The following is a 19,910-nucleotide window of genomic DNA, read 5'->3' on the forward strand; positions in this document are numbered from 1 at the left end:
ATGCCTAAAAAGAATTTATAAAGGATCTTAATCTCTTTGTCCCTTATATAAGAATGCTGCACAAGATTTTCTTCTTTAAATGTCAAACCACCAGAGATTAAAAATGACTCAGTTATAAAACAACCTGTAGTTCTGCAAAGGGATACTTGTCTACTTGAATGTGTTCTGTATCTCTAAACACCATGGTAACCAGTGCCTCATGGATACTGTGAAATTGCTTCCATTGACTTAATCTATACCAAATTTACTTTTCTATCTCACTCTCCTTTTGCTCTAGGCTTTTCAACTATTTATTTTATCCTAATATCCTTTCACATTGAGGGAAGAAATGTGTAATAAATGACAGAAAATGACACGTTTGTAATTGAAATACTGGTTAATTCTCATTTAAGTGGGAGGGCAGGAAGTGTTTCAAGAGGGCAGTGTAGAAAGTCCTGAACTCATATCTTCCCACAGACACAACACACATACAGCTACATATGGAGCCATTCCATCAGAAAAGAACCTGAGAACCAGCTAAATAGCTATTCCACAAGAAAGGATAAAAATACCACACAGAGATGAGCTCTTACCAAAAACATCCAGGATAGTGACCCACAATTGGGGAAAAAAACTTAAAACACAACACAAATATAAATATATACATACATACATAAAAACATATATACAGCTTCTCCCTGAGAAGCAAGGGAGTTTGTACTCCATGCTAGATACCACAACCCTCTCAGCCTGAGAAGAGTGAGGAGCCCCCCAAAACGTCTGGCTTTGAAAGCCAATGGGAAATGCAGTAAGGACAACCCCAAGGCTATGAAGAACAAAGACTTCCCTCTTGAGAGGCTCACATGAAGGACCCAGTGCAAAAAGCAGAAGTTTGAAAAAAAGCCTAGACCACAGGTGAAAGAATTTTACTTGCTAAACTTAAAGCATCTACCAAAGGCGTAGGAGTCTGTTGGTAGTCTCTCCAGGGACAGAATGTTGGCAGATGCCATTTTTACAGGCTATTTCTACACTGCTAGTGATAATACTGGTGGGTCCTATTTTTTGTACCGCACTCTAACCAACTAACAGCTATGGGAAAGCAACCCCTTCTCCCCACTGCCAGCACTTTCAGGTGCAATAGGTGAGCAGACCCATGCCTTTTCCCTTTAGCTGCTCATGGGACCCTACCGTAGTTGAACAGGCCATGTGTAGTGCCCACAGGGGTGTTCCTTGAACACCAGGCTCAGGTGGGGTAGGGAGGATTAGGTTTCCAGGCTCCATAGAACTGAAACAGAGAGACAGCTCAAGAGACAACCAAGAACATGGGTAAGTTTAAATGTTAAGATTCATCTCCTACACAGAGCTGCTCATCGAGACAGGGAGATACAGCTGTTCTACATAACACACACACAAAAAAACAAAGAATCAAGTAAAATGAGGAAAGAGGAACATGTTCCAAATGAAAGAACAAAATAAAATCCCAGAAAAAACCTTAATGAACAGAGATTTATCTGAGAAGTAATGGTCATAAAGATGCTAACTTAAGTCAGAAGAAAAATGGATGAATACGATGAGAACTTCAACAAGAAGACAGAAAAATATAAGAAAGTACCACAAAAAAATATGACAGAGCAAAAGAATACAATAACTGCTGTGAAAAAATACACTAAATGTAAATACATGAATACACTAGATGATACAGAAAAATGGATCCATAATCTGAAAGTCAGGGTAGTGGAGATCACCCAGACAGAAGAGCAAAAAGATAAACAAATAATTTCATTGGGAATAGATTTAAGTTTCTGTGGGAAAATATCAAACACACTACATTCACATTATACAAGTCCTTGAAGGAGAAGAAAGAAAAAAGGGGGAAGAAAGCTTATATGAAGAAATAATGGCTGGAAACTTCCCTAACCTGGAGATGGAAAAAAAGGTATCCAGGTCCAGAAAGTACAGAAAGTCCCAAATGATATGACCCAGAAAGATTAACACCAAGACATGCTGTAAATAAATGTCAAAATTTAAAGATAGGGATGCCTCGGTGGTACAGTTGGTTAATCATCCAAGTCTTGGTTTCAGCTCAGGTCACCCCCAAGTCAGACTCCATGCTCAACATGAAGTCTGCTTGAGATCCTCTCTCTTTCTCCCTCTACCTCTCTCCAGTCTATCTCTCTCAAATAAATAAATCTTTTTTTTTTAAATGTTAAAGAGAGAATTTTAAAAGCAGCAAGAGAAAAGTAACCTAGTAATATATAAGGGAAATTACATAAGACTACCAGATGATTTTTCAGCAGAAACTCTGTAAGCTAGAAGAAAGTTGGCATTATATAATCAAAGTTCTGGGGAAAAAAACAAAATTAAAACAACTTCAAACCAAGAATACTCTACCCGACAAGGTTATCACTCAGAATTGAAGCAGACATAGTTTTCCAGAAAAGCAAAAGCTAAGGTAATTCAACACCACTAAACTGGCCTTTCAAAACAACTGCTAAAGGGATTTCCTTAAACTCTAAACAAAAGGCCATATGAGAAGTAAGAAAATAAATGAGAAAAAAAAAATCACACTGAAAAGGGAAATACACAGTAAGGGTGTAGATCAACTAGTTATAAAGACAGTATGAAGACAAAGTAGTAAAGTCAGCTAAAACTACAATAATTGGGTAAGAGATAACCAAAATAAAAGAGGTAAGATATGACTTCCAAAACTTATATTTGGGGTAGTAAAAATGTAGTGTATTTAGAATGCCATCTAACGGGCAGACCCAGTGGCCCAGCAGTTTAGTGCTGCCTTCAGCCTGGGGTGTAATCCTGGAGACCAGGTATTGAGTCCTACATCAGTCTCCCTGCATTGGGCCTGCTTCTCCCTCTGCCTGTGTCTCTGCCTCTCTCTGTCTCTCTCTCTGTCTCTCATGAATGAATAGATAAAAAATCCTTAAAAAAAAAAAAAAAAAAGAATGCCATCTAACTTAAGTGAAATGTTACTCAAACACATTCCCATATATGAACATAATGGTAACCACAAACCAAAATCTTGATACTCAAAATGAGAAAGGTACCTAAACATAACACTAAAGAAAGTCATCAAATCACAAGGAAAGTCAAAAAGAAGAGAACTATAAAAGCAAACAGAAAAATTTAACAAAATGGCAATAAGTACAAACCTATCAACAATTACTTGACACATAAATACTAAATTCTTTAATGAAAAGATACAGGGTGGCTGAATGAGTAATAAAACAAGACCCATCCATACGAGCCTATAAGTGATTTATTTCAGACCAAAAGACACACAAAGACTGAAAATGAAGGGATATGCCATGCAAATGAAAACAAAAAGAAAGCTGGGGTAGCAATTCTTATATCAAACAAAATAGACCTTAAAACTGTAACAAAACACAAAGAAGGACATTGCATAAAGAGGTCACTCCAAAAAGAAGATACAACAAATTTAAAATTGTACACAACAGAGAAGCACTTAAATATATGAAACAAATATTAACAGACATAGGAGAAATTAACAGCAATAATAAGAAGACATTACCATCACACTTCCATCAAAGGACTATCCACACAGAACACAAATAAGTAAATACCAGCCTTAAAGAACATACTAGACCAGACTTAATATGTACAGAACACTCCATACAAAAGCAACATAATATACATTCTTTCCAAATGTACACTGAGCATTCTCTAAGAAAATTGCATGTGATACCATAAAACAAATGTCAACAAATTTAAGAAATCCTGTCAATGAACAGAAATCTCACAGAGGAAGACATAGACATGGCCAACATGCACATGAGAAAATGCTCCACATCACTTGCCATCAGAGAAATACAAATCAAAACCACAATGAGATACCACCTCACACCAGTGAGAATGGGGAACATTAACAAGGTAGGAAACCACAAATGTTGGAGAGGATGCGGAGAAAAGGGAACCCTCTTACACTGTTGGTGGGAATGGGAACTGGTGCAGCCACTCTGGAAAACTGTGTGGAGGTTCCTCAAAGAGTTAAAAAATAGACCTGCCCTATGACCCAGCAATTGCACTGTTGGGGATTTACCCCAAAGATACAGATGCAATGAAACGCCGGGACACCTGCACCCCGATGTTTCTAGCAGCAATGTCCGCAATAGCCAAACTGTGGAAGGAGCCTCGGTGTCCATCGAAAGATGAATGGATAAAGAAGATGTGGTTTATGTATACAATGGAATATTACTCAGCCATTAGAAACGACAAATACCCACCATTTGCTTCAACGTGGATGGAACTGGAGGGTATTATGCTGAGTGAAGTAAGTCAATCGGAGAAGGACAAACAGTGTATGTTCTCATTCATTTGGGGAATATAAATAATAGTGAAAGGGACTATAAGGGAAGGGAGAAGAAATGTGTCGGAAATATCAGAAAGGGAGACAGAACATGAAGACTCCTAACTCTGGGAAACGAACTAGGGGTGGTGGAAGGGAAGGAGGGCGGGGGGTGGGGGTGAATGGGTGACGGGCACTGAGGGGGGCACTTGATGGGATGAGCACTGGGTGTTATGCTGTATGCTGGCAAAGTGAACACCAATAAAAAATAAATTTATTATAAAAAAAAAAAAGAAAAAAGAAATCCTGTCAAGCATCTAGTCCAACCACAACAGAATGAAACTAGAAAGCACCCTTGATAAAAGAATGGAAAAAACACAAACATATAGAGGCTAAACAACAGACTTCTAACAATCAATGGATCAAGAAAACAGTAAAGGAAGAAACGAAAATCCAGCCTGGAGACAGAAACAAAAAACCATCTAGTCCATACTACCCAAAGCAATCTACAGATTCAATGCAATCCCTATCAAAATTTCAATGACAATTTTCACAGAATTAGAATGAATAATCCTGAAATTTGTTCAGAAGCAAAAAAGACCCAGAATAGCCCAAGTAATTTTAAGAAAAAAGAATAAAGCCGGATGTATTAAACTACCCGATTTCAAACTACACTATAATGCTATTATAATCAAAACATCATGGGACTAGCACAAAACATAGATCAAGGAAACAGAACAGACAGCCCAGAAATAAACACATGTTCAGAGGTTCGATTAATTTACAAAAAAAGGAGTCAACAATATACAATGCAGAAAAGACAGTCCTGTCAACAAATGAGGTTGGGAAAAATAGACAGTTAATGCAAAAGAATGAAACTAGACCACGATCTTAAAGCATATGCAAAATTTTACTACTAATGGATTAAAGATTTGAATGTAAGACCTGAAGACATAAAATTCCAAGAAGATAACATAGGTGGTAAGCTCCTCGATATCAGCCTAGTGATTTTTTTTGGGGGGGGCAAGGGGGGGGTAGGGGAACCTCCTCTACAGACAAGAACAACAAAAGCAAAAATAAATAAATGGGAGAGGTGCCCAGATGGTTCAGTTGGTTGAGTGCTGAACTCTTAATTTCAGCTCAGGTCATGATCTCAGGGCTCCCAGCTCAGCAGGGAGTCTGCCACTGGGCTCCCAGCTCAGGAGGGAGTCTGCTTGAAGATTCTCTCCCTCTCTATATATATAACAAACAAAAAAATTTTTAAAAATAAATTAACAGGGGCAGCTGGGTGGTTCAGTGTTTGAGAGTCAGCCTTTGGCTCAAGTCATGATGCTAGAGTCCTGGGATCAAGTCCCATGCATCAGGTTCCCCACAGGGAGCCTGCTTCTCCCTCTGCCTATGTCTCTGCCTCTCTCTCTGTGTCTCTCATGAATAAATAAACAAAATCTTTAAATAAATAAATAAATAAATAAACAAACAAACAAATGGGAGAGTATCCAATGAACAAGTTTTTGTAAGTGAAGGAAACCATCAACAAAATGAAAAGGCAAATGTACTACATAGGAGATAACAATTGAGAATCATATATTATAAAAGTGACTAATATCTAAAATATATAAAGAGCTCACATCACTCAAAAGCAAAAAAAACCCAATTTCAAAATGGACAGAAGAGCTGAGTAGACATTTTTCCAAAGAAGACATATAGATGGGCCAACAGGCATGTGAAAAGATGCTTGATATCATCATCAGGGAAATGCACATCAAAACCACAATAAGATCACATCACACCTGCCTGAATGACTATTATCAACCTTCCCCCCTCTCCCCAACACACACACACACACACACACACTAAAACAAGTAGGTTGTTGGAGAAAAGGAAACTGTTAGTAGGAATGTAAATTAGTGCCACCACTATGGAAATGGTACAGAGGTTTCTCAAGAAATTAAAAATAGAACTATCATATAATCCAACAATTCCACTTCTAAGGTATTTATCCAAAGAAAATAAAACACTAAAAAAGATGGCATAAGCACCCTTAGGTTCATTACAGCATTATTTACAATAGCCAAGGTATGGAAGCAACCTAAGTGTCTATCCACAGATGGATGGATAAATATGTGGTGTAGACACACACTAGAATACTACTCAGCCAAAAAAAAAAAAAAAAAAAGGAATGAAATATTGCCATTTGTGACATGGATGGACCTTGAAGTTATTAAGTGAAATGAGTCAGAGAAAGACAAATACTGCCCTATTTTACTTGTATATGGGATCTAAAACACAAACAGATGAACAAACAAAACAAAGCAAAACCAGACTCATAAAAACAGACTGGTAGTTGCCACAGGAGAGGGAGTTTGAGTATGGGTAAAACGAGTGAAGGGGATCAAGAGAAATAAACTGCTACTTATAAAATAAATAAGTTGTGGGGACATAATGTGCAGCATAGGGAATATAGAAAATAATATTATTAACTTTGGTGAGATACGGTAACTAGACATGCTATGATAACCATTTCATAATATATACAAATGACAAACCACTACGTTGAACACCTGATAATAATATTATGTTGTACACACCAACTATATACTTCAATAATAAAGAATGAAATACTGGCTCAGAGCTCATATACACACAATTGAATTTCATTTGTGAAAAGTTCTATCTCAAAGGAGATAAAGGTACACTAATATTTGGAAGCTATAATTCATACACTTTACCTTACCTTTTGCTCTACTCATGAAATAAATTTAAAAAGATTTAATTTTTGAGATCCTTTTAAATTGTATTCTTTACAGGAAATAAAGGCAAAGGCCATTTTGAAAAAGAACTAAGCGTGTTTAAATTAAAATGCCTTGAAGAAATTTCAATGCTTCTCCAGAGTTAAAAATAAATAAAGATGAGAAGGAAGGAAAAAAGTGAAAGCAGTCACAGCCCCATGAATATAACACCACCTCAAAATCCAAGGTGAATTTCACAGCTTGTTATAAAACACTGTCAAGCCTCTTACTCCCGCAGAGTTCTCGGCAAATCCAAGTCTCAGCTTCCAGACATTCCATAAAGTATGTGCTTTACCAAAGAGATGAAACCTGGAGTCACCACAATTAAGAGCAATTACCAGGAAGGTAGGACAATTGCTCAAATATTCAATTAACAAAATTAAATCATTTAATCACACACTTATTGCTGACGGTCCATCTGATTTTTTACAATACTAGCTGCTTGTAATTCACTAGCAACGGTGTAAACCATACTTCAAGTTCTCAGTCACTGACGTAAGGCCACTTTCCAGCTTTCCCCTTTCTTCCAGTGAAAAAGGAAGTTAAAAAAAATAAATAATGACAACAATAGAGAAAGAAGAAGTCTAAAATAAGAAGCCAAACAGTTCATAAATATACTTCACGGGGTAGTTCTGGATGCGGATTTAAGAGAAGATACAAGGAATCTTCAACCACTTGACAGTTCAGTCCTCCAGGGCAAAGATGTGGGCACTTCACTTGTTGACAGAGGCCCATCAACCATTTAGTCGCAAAATCAATTTACAGTATTTTTTTAAATTATTTTTTGTTTAAATTCAGTCAGCCAATATAAAGTACTAGGTTTCAGACGTATTGTGCAATAATTCTTCAGTTGTGTATAATACCCAGTGCACATCACATGATGTGCCCTCCTTAATGCACAGTATTTAAAGATACTAAAACAAAATGTTTAATAAACCCAATAGATTTTTCCACAAAAAAAGCAGAATAAAAGAAACTCATATAACAGTTGAAGTCTTTAAAGATGTACGTTCTATAAAATAATGAAGTCATTAACAGTACAAAATATGACATTTGAATGTGTAGAGAGAGGAGGGGCAAGATGGGGGAAGAGTGGGGTCCCCAGATCACCTGTCCCCACCAAATTACCTAGATAACCTTCAAATCACCCTGAAACTCTACAAATTCGGCCTGACATTTAAAAAGAGACCAGCTGCAATGCTACAGTGAGAAGAGTTTGCGCTTCTATCAAGGTAGGAAGACAGGAAAAAAGAAATAAAGAAACAAACAAACAAACAAAAAGAAATAAAGAAACAAAAGGCCTCCGAGGGGGAGGGGCCCGCGAGGAGCCGGGCTGAGGCCGGGGCGAGTGTCCCCAGGACAGGAGAGCCCCGTCCCGGAGGAGCAGGAGCTGCACCGACCTTCCCGGGCGGAAAGGGGCTCGCAGGGAGTTGGAGCAGGACCCAGGAGGGCGGGGATGCCCTCGGGCTCCCGGGGACACTAACAGAGCAACTGCGCGCCCAGGAGAGTGCGCCGAGCTCCCTAAGGGCTGCAGCGCGGGCGGGACCCGGAGCAGCTCGGGGGGGCTCGGGGGCGGCTCCGCGGAGGGGGCTGCGGGGCGGGAGCAGCTCGGGGGGCTCGGGGGCGGCTCCGCGGAGGGGGCTGCGGGGAGGGAGCAGCTCGGGGGGCTCGGGGGCGGCTCCGCGGAGGGGGCTGCGGGGCGGGAGCAGCTCGGGGGGCTGCGGGGCGGGAGCAGCTCGGGGGGCTCGGGGGCGGCTCCGCGGAGGGGGCTGCGGGGCGGGAGCAGCTCGGGGGGCTCGGGGGCGGCTCCGGGGGGGGGGGCTGCGGGGCGGGAGCAGCTCGGGGGGCTCGGGGGCGGCTCCGCGGAGGGGGCTGCGGGGCGGGAGCAGCTCGGGGGGCTCGGGGGCGGCTCCGCGGAGGGGGCTGCGGGGCGGGAGCAGCTCGGGGGGCTCGGGGGCGGCTCCGCGGAGGGGGCTGCGGGGCGGGAGCAGCTCGGGGGGCTCGGGGGCGGCTCCGGGGGGGGGGCTGCGGGGCGGGAGCAGCTCGGGGGGCTCGGGGGCGGCTCCGCGGAGGGGGCTGCGGGGCGGGAGCAGCTCGGGGGGCTCGGGGGCGGCTCCGGGGGGGGGGCTGCGGGGCGGGAGCAGCTCGGGGGGCTCGGGGGCGGCTCCGCGGAGGGGGCTGCGGGGCGGGAGCAGCTCGGAGGGGGGCTCGGGGGCGGCTCCGCGGAGGGGGCTGCGGGGCGGGAGCGCAAATCCACCAGCGCAGGCCCCGGAGCACAGGGCGCCGGGACACAGCCCAGGATCCGGCCTCCCCCGGGACAGGCAGAGGTCAGGAGGGCCCAGGACAGCGAGGACGCTCCTGCCCTGAGCTGAGCAGATCAGCGGCCCGGCCCGGAGCCTCCAGGCCCTGCAGACCGAGAGCTCTGGAGCTACTGCAGGAGCTGACTCCAGGGCTCCAGAGCTGGCCCCGCCACTGTGGTTGTTCCTCCTGGGGCCTCACGGGGTAAACAACCCCCACTGAGCCCTGCACCAGGCAGGGGGCAGAGCAGCTCCCCCAACTGCTAACACCTGAAAATCAGCACAACAGGCCCCTCCCCCAGAAGACCCGCTAGACGGACAAGTTCCAGGGGAAGTCAAGGGGCTTAAAGTATACAAGTATACAGAAACAGAAGATACTCCCCAGTGTTTTGTTTTGTTTTTTTTTTAGATTTCTGATTGCTACCCCCACCCTTTTTTCCCCTTTCTTTTTCTCTCTTCTTTTTTCCTTTCTTTTTTCTTTTCTCTTTTTCTCTTTTCTTTCCTTCTTTCGCGCTCTCTTTTTCTCCTTTGCCCAATACAACTTGTTTTTGGCCACTCTGCACTGAGCAAAATGACTAGAAGGAAAACCTCACCTCCAAAGAAAGAATCAGAAGCAGTCCTCTCTCCCACAGAGTTACAAAATTTGGATTACAATTCAATGTCAGAAAGCCAATTAAGAAGCACTATTATACAGCTACTGGTGGCTCTAGAAAAAAGCATAAAGGACTCAAGAGATTTCATGACTGCAGAATTTAGAGCTAATCAGGCAGAAATTAAAAATCAATTGAATGAGATGCAATCCAAACTAGAAGTCCTAATGACGAGGGTTAACGAGGTGGAAGAACGAGTGAGTGACATAGAAGACAAGTTGATGGCAAAGAGGGAAACTGAGGAAAAAAGAGACAAACAACTAAAAGACCAAGAAAGATAGATTAAGGGAAATAAACGACAGCCTGAGGAAGAAAAACCTACGTTTAATTGGGGTTCCTGAGGGTGCCGAAAGGGACAGAGGGCCGGAATATGTATTTGAACAAATCATAGCTGAAAACTTTCCTAATCTGGGAAGGGAAACAAACATTCAGATCCAGGAAATAGAGAGATCCCCCCTAAAATCAATAAAAACCGTTCAACACCTAGACATTTAATAGTGAAGCTTGCAAATTCCAAAGATAAAGAGAAGGTCCTTAAAGCAGCAAGAGACAAGAAATCCCTGACCTTTATGGGGAGGAGTATTAGGGTAACAGCAGACCTCTCCACAGAGACCTGGCAGGCCAGAAAGGGCTGGCAGGATATATTCAGGGTCCTCAATGAGAAGAACATGCAACCAAGATACTTTATCCAGCAAGGCTCTCATTCAAAATGGAAGGAGAGATAAAGAGCTTCCAAGACAGGCAGCAACTGAAAGAATATGTGACCTCCAAACCAGCTCTGCAAGAAATTTTAAGGGGGACTCTTAAAATTCCCCATTAAGAACAAGTTCAGTGGAACAATCCACAAAAACAAGGACTGAATAGATATCATGATGACACTAAACTTATATCTGTCAATAGTAACTCTGAACGTGAATGGGCTTAATGACCCCATCAAAAGGCGCAGGGTTTCAGACTGGATAAAAAAGCAGGACCCATCTATTTGCTGTTACAAGAGACTCATTTTAGACAGAAGGACACCTACAGCCTGAAAATAAAAGGTTGGAGAACCACTTACCATTCAAATGGTCCTCAAAAGAAAGCAGGGGTAGCCATCCTTATATCAGATAAACTAATATTTACCCCAAAGACTGTAGTGAGAGATGAAGAGAGATACTATCTCATACTTAAAGGATCTATCCAACAAGAGGACTTAACAATCCTCAATATATATGCCCCGAATGTGGGAGCTGCTAAATATTTAAACCAATTAATAACTAAAGTGAAGAAATACTTAGATAATAATACACTTATACTTGGTGACTTCAATCTAGCTCTTTCTACCCTTGAGAGGTCTTCTAAGCACATCTCCAAAGAAACGAGAGCTTTAAATGATACACTGGACCAGATGGATTTCACAGATATCTACAGAACTTTACATCCAAACTCAACTGAATACACATTCTTCTCAAGTGCACATGGAACTTTCTCCAGAATAGACCACATACTGGGTCACAAATCGGGTCTGAACCGATACCAAAAGATTGGGATCGTCCCCTGCATATTCTCAGACCATGAAGCCTTGAAATTAGAACTAAATCACAACAAGAAATTTGGAAGGACCTCAAACATGTGGAGCTTAAGGACCATCCTGCTAAAAGATGAAAGGGTCAACCAGGAAATTAAGGAAGAATTAAAAAGATTCATGGAAACTAATGAGAATGAAGATACAACCATCCAAAATCTTTGGGATGCAGCAAAAGCAGTCCTGAGGGGGAAATACATCGCAATACAAGCATCCATTCAAAAACTGGAAAGAACTCAAATACAAAAGCTAACCTTACACATAAAGGAGCTAGAGAAAAAACAGCAGATAGATCCTACACCCAGCAGTAGAAGAAAGTTAATAAAGTTTCAAGCAGAACTCAACGAAATCGAGACCAGAAGAACTGTGGAACAGATCAACAGAACCAGGAGTTGGTTCTTTGAAAGAATTAATAAGATAGATAAACCATTAGCCAACCTTATTAAAAAGAAGAGAGAGAAGACTCAAATTAATAAAATCATGAATGAGAAAGGAGAGATCACTACCAACACCAAGGAAATACAAACGATTTTAAAAACATATTATGAACAGCTATACGCCAATAAATTAGGCAATCTAGAAGAAATGGACACATTCCTGGAAAGCCACAAACTACCAAAACTGGAACAGGAAGAAGTAGAAAACCTGAACAGGCCAATAACCAGGGAGGAAATTAAAGCAGTCATCAAAAACCTCCCAAGACACAAGAGTCCAGGGCCAGATGGCTTCCCAGGGAATTCTATCAAACGTTTAAAGAAGAAACCATACCTATTCTACTAAAGCTGTTTGGAAAGAGAGAGAGATGGAGTACTTCCAAAGTCGTTCTATGAGGCCAGCATCACCTTAATTCCAAAACCAGACAAAGACCCCACCAAAAAGGAGAATTACAGACCAATATCCCTGATGAACATGGATGCAAAAATTCTCAACAAGATACTAGCCAGTAGGATCCAATAATACATTAAGTAAATTATCCACCATGACCAAATAGGATTTATCCCCGGGACACAAGGCTGGTTCAACACTCGTAAAATAATCAATGTGATTCATCATATCAGCAAGAGGAAAACCAAGAACCATATGATCCTCTCATTAGATGCAGAGAAGGCATTTGACAAAATACAGCATCCATTCCTGATCAAAACTCTTCAGAGTGTAGGGATAGAGGGAATATTCCTCGATATTTTAAAAGCCATCTACGAAAAGCCCACAGCTAATATCATTCTCAATGGGGAAGCACTGGGAGCCTTTCCCCTAAGATCAGGAACAAGACAGGGATGTCCACTCTCACCACTGCTATTCAACATAGTCCTGGAAGTCCTAGCCTCAGCAATCAGACAACAAAAAGACATTAAAGGCATTCAAATTGGCAAAGAAGAAGTCAAACTCTCCCTCTTCGCCGATGACATGATAATATAGATAGAAAACCCAAAAGCCTCCACCCCAAGATTGCTAGAACTCATACAGTAATTTAGTAGCGTGGCAGGATACAAAAATCAATGCACAGAAATCAATGGCATTTCTATACACTAACAATGAGACTGAAGAAAGAGAAATTAAGGAGTCCATCCCATTTACAATTGCACCCAAAAGCATAAGATATCTAGGAATAAACCTAACCAAAGAGGTATAGGATCCATACCCTAAAAACTATAGAACACTTCTGAAAGAAATTGAGGAAGACACAAAGAGATGGAAAAATATTCCATGCTCATGGATTGGCAGAATTAATATTGCGAAAATGTGAATGGCACCTAGGGCAATTTAAACGTTTAATGCAATCCCTATCAAAATACCATGGACTTTCTTCAGAGAGTTAGAACAAATTATTTTAAGATTTGTGTGGAATCAGAAAAGACCCCGAATAGCCAGGGGAATTTTAAAAAAGAAAACCATAGCTGTGGGCATCACAATGCCAGATTTCAGGTTGTACTACAAAGCTGTAGTCATCAAGACAGTGTGGTACTGGCACAAAAACAGACCCATAGATCAATGGAACAGAATAGAGAACCCAGAAGTGGACCCTGAACTTTATGGTCAACTAATATTTGATAAAGGAGGAAAGACTATCCACTGGAAGAAAGACAGTCTCTTCAATAAACGGTGCTGGGAAATTTGGACATCCACATGCAGAAGAATGAAACTAGACCACTCTCTTTCACCATACACAAAGATAAACTCAAAATGGATGAAAGATCTAAATGTGAGACAAGAGTCCATCAAAATCCTAGAGAACACAGGCAACACCCTTTTTGAACTCGGCCACAGTAACTTCTTGCAAGATACATCCACGAAGGCAAAAGAAACAAAAGCAAAAATGAACTATTGGGACTTCATCAAGATAAGCTTTTGCACAGCAAAGGATACAGTCAACAGAACTAAAAGACAACCTACAGAATGGGAGAAGATATTTGCAAATGAAGTATCAGATAAAGGGCTAGTTTCCAAGATCTATAAAGAACTTATTAAACTCAACACCAAAGAAACAAACAATCCAATCATGAAATGGGCAAAAGACATGAACAGAAATCACGCAGAGGAAGACATAGACATGGCCAACACGCACATGAGAAAATGCTCTGCATCACTTGCCATCAGGGAAATACGAATCAAAACCACAATGAGATACCACCTCACACCAGTGAGAATGGGGAACATTAACAAGGCAGGAAACCACAAATGTTGGAGAGGATGCGGAGAAAAGGGAACCCTCTTCCACTGTTGGTGGGAATGGGAACTGGTGCAGCCACTCTGGAAAACTGTGTGGAAGTTCCTCAAAGAGTTAAAAAATAGACCTGCCCTACGACCCAGCAATTGCACTGTTGGGGATTTACCCCAAAGATACAGATGCAATGAAACGCCGGGACACCTGCACCCCGATGTTTCTAGCAGCAATGTCCGCAATAGCCAAACTGTGGAAGGAGCCTCGGTGTCCAACGAAAGATGAATGGATAAAGAAGATGTGGTTTATGTATACAATGGAATATTCCTCAGCCATTAGAAACGACAAATACCCACCATTTGCTTCAACGTGGATGGAACTGGAGGGTATTATGCTGAGTGAAGTAAGTCAATCGGAGAAGGACAAACAGTGTATGTTCTCATTCATTTGGGGAATATAAATAATAGTGAAAGGGAATAGAAGGGAAGGGAGAAGAAATGTGTGGGAAATATCAGAAAGGGAGACAAAACATAAAGACTCCTAACTCTGGGAAACGAACTAGGGGTGGTGGAAGGGGAGGAGGTCGGGGGATGGAGATGAATGGGTGACGGGCACTGAGGGGGGCACTTGACGGGATGAGCACTGGGTGTTATTCTGTATGTTGGTAAATTGAACACCAATAAAAAATAATTTGTTAAAAAAAATGAATGTGTAGAGATTGAAGAGAAGGAGCCACAGACCACAGTAGGAAATAAATCTATAGCTTATTTAACTTTTAAAAATTCCAAACGTAATCATAAAAATCTTACAAAATTTAAGAATTAAATAAACCTAAAAATGAATTTAAAATGAATCATTACCTAAGTTATCCAGATAATTTTTATTGGATTAATTTCTCCGGAAAACTGCCTTAAGCTCTCCCTTATTTTTGTAAATTCAGCTGGATCTCTGACTCTAAAGTGTTTCATCAATACACATCAATGTTAAATGTTTGCAGGAATATGTGATGACCAATAACAGTATCAGAATAATTTAAATGCTTGATTTCCTCATCAGCCTAAGTGCTTTCTGTGATTAGGATGTATCCGTATGAATGAAGCAGCAGTTGGCCCCAAATGAAACTGTTTCTATTAAGCATATGCTAAATCAACGCCACTCTCTATCTGAGCATAAATGAAGATAAAACACTCAACATTATGATTCAATTAAAAACCTCCAAGATACGTTACCTGCCGCCTCGAGCACTGAAAGGCACTACATGGATTCCCAGAGGCCCTCCATCGTTGGGGACTTGTACGAGCTTTACCATATCACTGTGAGACAATGATGAATGAGGGAGCATGAACAGGTACTGTAAACACACCAAAACCGAAACCAAACCAAACCAAAAAACTGCTACAACACAGATGTACAATAAACAAAAGAGAACAAAACAAAAACTTCATCAAGCACACACACATACACATACACATTCTGGAATATAGGCATGGTGATGAGAGCGACATTAAACACTACATACCTGAACGCTAGTCTGATGGCATGGAGAGAGAGCAATCATCAGAATTGACTACATTAAAATGATACAGAACCATTTCTCTCGGACCACACTCTTTTATGTATAGTACAAGTACACACTTTGTAAGTCAAATCTCTAGATTTCCACTGAAAATTTTCCATCCCGGTATTTATTTCAAGGATAATGAAGATTAAACGAATGAAGGTGTTTTGGCTGCACAGCACTTTAAAGTTTACAAAGTGCTCCCGCATAAGTCACATTATTGATCCTTCCACTATTCCAATGAGGTCAAAGCTTCTGCCTCTGAAGGAGACTGTGCAAACGTGTGATCAAGCTATCTTTACTTCCCACATTGTTCCACAACAATTCAAGGTCCTAAACTTCTGTATATGTACCACAATGCAGGGAATGAAACTCGTTTCTCAAAACCAATAGATATCTGTTAAAAATCAAACACTTTCTATAAACGTTTGGAACTGAACTTTAAAGTCATGAAGAGAGATATAAGTAACAGGAAGTTACTTCTATTACATAACTAAAGTACTATTAATATAATAAACCTGAGTTTAATGAAAACGTATAATTTGGAGAATGTAAATTTTCTTAATTTTTTAAATGAGATTTCATTTTCTTTATAAATTTCCTAAACAGGTCTTATCTGACAATCAATTTTTTAAAAAGATTACTTCAATTAAATTTTTAGTTGAAGCAACCTGGACAACTGTAAAGATTACCAATGGATTTGACAAAAATTGCAGTATAGTTTTTATATAATGGAAATGTCAGTTTTTCAAATGTATTTCTTTTTTTTTTCTTCAAATGTATTTCTTCAATAAAAACCTAAAGTTATTCTATATACTATTAATGTCCTGGTTATATAATTCAAAGACTAAAAGAAAATTAAATATAGTGATATCAAACAAATCAAAACAAAATTAAGAATATGTGCATAGATTTAATCACAGAAACTAGGAAAAAATTTAAAATTCTGCAATACTGCCAAAATATTAACTGAAGTAGTAATAATTAAATGAATTGACTTTTTATAATTTCATAGGATTTCACATCTTATTTTAGACACTATTACATATCATTTGAATATCTAATGATTAGTTTGTCAACTGAAAATAATATGGTAACTTTAATAAATTATTTTATTTATTCTACACTCTTTCTAAAAAGAACTAGGACATAGCAAGTACTTCTTAAATGTAATAGAGAGTGCTGGTTGCTGTCTTTCTAAACATAACTGATTCTAGACCCTGTTTAATCTCACTGAGAAAGTTCTAAGAGCCTTCCTTTGGAAGACCAAGAAAAGACAGAATTAAGAGTTTAAATGCTAATTATCTAGGCCTCCTCAACTTTCACCCAAAGTCATACAAAATTTCAGAATAACTGCTTCCCTGGTCTAAACTACCATGGGAAGAAGTCCTGAGAACACCATCCACTTAAATGTGGCAATACTTAAGATAACTGTAATGTTGTGATAAGATAGTAATGTTTTCTTTGTCCTTTTATATCTAAAGTTATGGTTAAGTTATATCTAAAGTTAAGGTTATACCTAACCTATGACTCTAATTTTTCAACAAATATCTTGAGAGATTCAATTTCTTCAAATCGAAAAAATATATATTCAAATGACTAATGCTTAGATAATTCTAACTGGTTTTTCAAGTAACACCTATCTACACATTTTTTATATTTAGCGAAGTTGAAGAACAAACAATGACCAAAACACTGACATACAAAGCAATTTGAAAACAGTTACACTGCTCTTAACACAACAAACATTTTCAATCAAATACTATTTTGTATTATAATTCAATAGTATTTGCCAAGGCATGAAACTCAGGACATGTGATTTCCATGCTATATTTCTTACATTAGGTAATTAACTCAATAGATGAAAGATGCTCTTTGGAAAACAAATCAATGCAAGGCATGTTTTTAAGCACAAACATTCCGCATGCCATATGCTTTTGGAATACTTGCTGATATCAGTGATGCTATATTGCAAATTTAGTTAAAACCACCAGTAACAACAACAACAACAACAACAACAACAACAACAAAACCATCAGTAACTTACTCTAGAGAAAAGCTGGATATGTTCTCCAAACCAGTGTCAGCATGTCCAACAGGTTCAACACGACTGTTGTCTTCTGTCCCATCCTCATCCTAAGAGACACACATCACAAAGAAAAGTATACTCTGTTAGGTTTACTTCCATAATGTGAAAGGAAATTAGATAAAATGGGAATTTAATAGGTATTTTGATGGTTTACATCATAGGTGTTACCTAGGTCCTTTCTCTAGGGACAATCACCTTTAATGATCAGACAGGTATATCTCTTTTTTTTTTCTTTTAATTTATTTTATTCATGAGAGACATAGAGAGAAAGAGAGAGAGGCAGAGACACAGGCAGAGGGAGAAGCAGGCTCCATGCAGGGAGCTTGATGTGGGACTCGATCCAGGGTCTCCAGGATCCCAACCTGGGCCGAAGGCGGCACTAAACCGCTGAGCCACCAGGGCTGCCCCAGACAGGTATATCTCTATGACAAGCTGTATTTTAAAGCAACAGCCCCCTGAGTTAGCATATCCAAGGAGGTGGACAAGACACCACTGCAAAAAGGAAAGTGCTTCTACTTAGGTGAACTTTCTTATCATTTTTATTTCACTTTTTGGTGTATGTTTTCAGGAATAATCACACATTACTACAATGTTACGCTAAGTAAATGTACAGGTAATGGGTAATATGTTTAAAATTTTTACTAATCCAAATAGTTGAGAGCATTAAAAACCTTAACAACTACCAAAATCTTCAAAGTTCCTCAGTTCCTACTACATCAGCTGCTCAAAATGAGCATGCAGTAAGTATCGTCCTAGACTCAAATCCTTCATCCTCTGCAATTTCACATCAAGTCACCCTAAGTCAGTTAACTGGTTATTTAGAGGTATCTATGAAGACATTAAGATCTTCACCATAAAGAACCACTTCTGTTTACTTCCATTATGAAGTACCAAGCATAGGGAGAGGCACAAACAGCAAAATAATCAACCCCCACTTTTGTACTCCTCCTTTTAAGAAGGTATTATTTTGTAAAAATTATATTCCAACATGTTGTAGAAACTGGTAAGTATGCTGCCACTACAAAAGTTACATGCGGAATAAATGTGATAGCGCAAAAATAAGTGAAATGAAAAAATAAAAAAATAAAATAAATAAATGAATGAATGAATGAATGAAATGCCACTTAAGAATATGCCTTATTTTATGACCTTGGCCACTGTCTTTTCATTAAAGAGTTCACAGTTAAGTTGGCTTTTCAGGATAATTGGGAAAATGATAAACATAACTGACTGATATCAAAAGTCTTAGGAACCAAATTAGAATATTTAGAAAAGCCTTGAAACCTCCAATCATAGTTGCTAAGAGGCTTAGTGTGCTTCATCTTGGATCCAGTGTCTGGTATCCAATAGATACTCTATATATTTTGCTAATAATAACATAATCATCCCTAGAAATCTGTGGGGTAATAAGTTTCCAAATACACATAAATAAAATTTATTTAATCTATTTCTTAGAAGTTTATATGTATAACTTATAATTTGTTAGGTCCATCCTTTCCACTATATAAATTTGGTAACAGGGATTTTCTATGTGAATTTATTAAACCACCTATATAGGAATCTACTATTAAAGAAAAATTTTATATTTTTAATTACGTATTTGAAAGAGTCATAGTAGGAATTTATATGCCATCAGCAAAGACATCAATCAACAAAATGATAAACGTCGTAGGTTCAACACGGTGTTAAATAATATTTTAAATTCTTCGAGAAATATTAAGGCAACACAGAGCAGTCAATAATACCCACTTGACATTTCCTCTGAGTATCTACCAAAATAAGAAAGTGAATGCACCAAGTTTTTCTATGAGTTGTAGATAGGTTCCATGTGTCCTCAATGGTGGTGCACTGCATTAAGCCAAGGTACTTGAAGATTGATGATCCTATGTTTTAAGAGGCTCTACTATGCACTTCTCAGTCATCTATCTCTTTTAAGCACAAGCACACAATACATTTCAAAGGTTAACCAGCATCTTAAAACCTAAAAACCAAGCTTTAGATGTA

At 39.5% G+C, this 19,910-nt stretch overlaps 1 protein-coding gene across 31 annotated transcripts in view; it reads right to left on the reverse strand.

Annotated features, from left to right (window-relative positions):
* PARD3 (par-3 family cell polarity regulator) overlaps positions 1 to 19,910 on the reverse strand; it is a 649,441-nt gene that overhangs the window by 269,328 nt on the left and 360,203 nt on the right. For 29 of the 31 annotated variants that reach the window (XR_012030741.1, XM_072825191.1, XM_072825187.1 and 26 more), the window contains 2 exons: positions 17,865 to 17,953; positions 15,489 to 15,572 (listed from right to left, as the gene is read on the reverse strand). Coding sequence is in view for 30 of the 31 variants with exons in the window: in XM_072825191.1 (XP_072681292.1) it covers positions 15,489 to 15,572; positions 17,865 to 17,953 (173 nt within the window). In the remaining variant the exon portion in view is untranslated. The remainder of the gene's footprint in view (positions 1 to 15,488; positions 15,573 to 17,864; positions 17,954 to 19,910) is intronic. The other 2 variants (XM_072825188.1, XM_072825178.1) reach the window with 1 other exon arrangement.

This window comes from Canis lupus, chromosome 5, assembly GCF_048164855.1.
Source record: "Canis lupus baileyi chromosome 5, mCanLup2.hap1, whole genome shotgun sequence".
In the NCBI taxonomy this organism is placed as follows: Eukaryota; Metazoa; Chordata; class Mammalia; order Carnivora; family Canidae; genus Canis; species Canis lupus.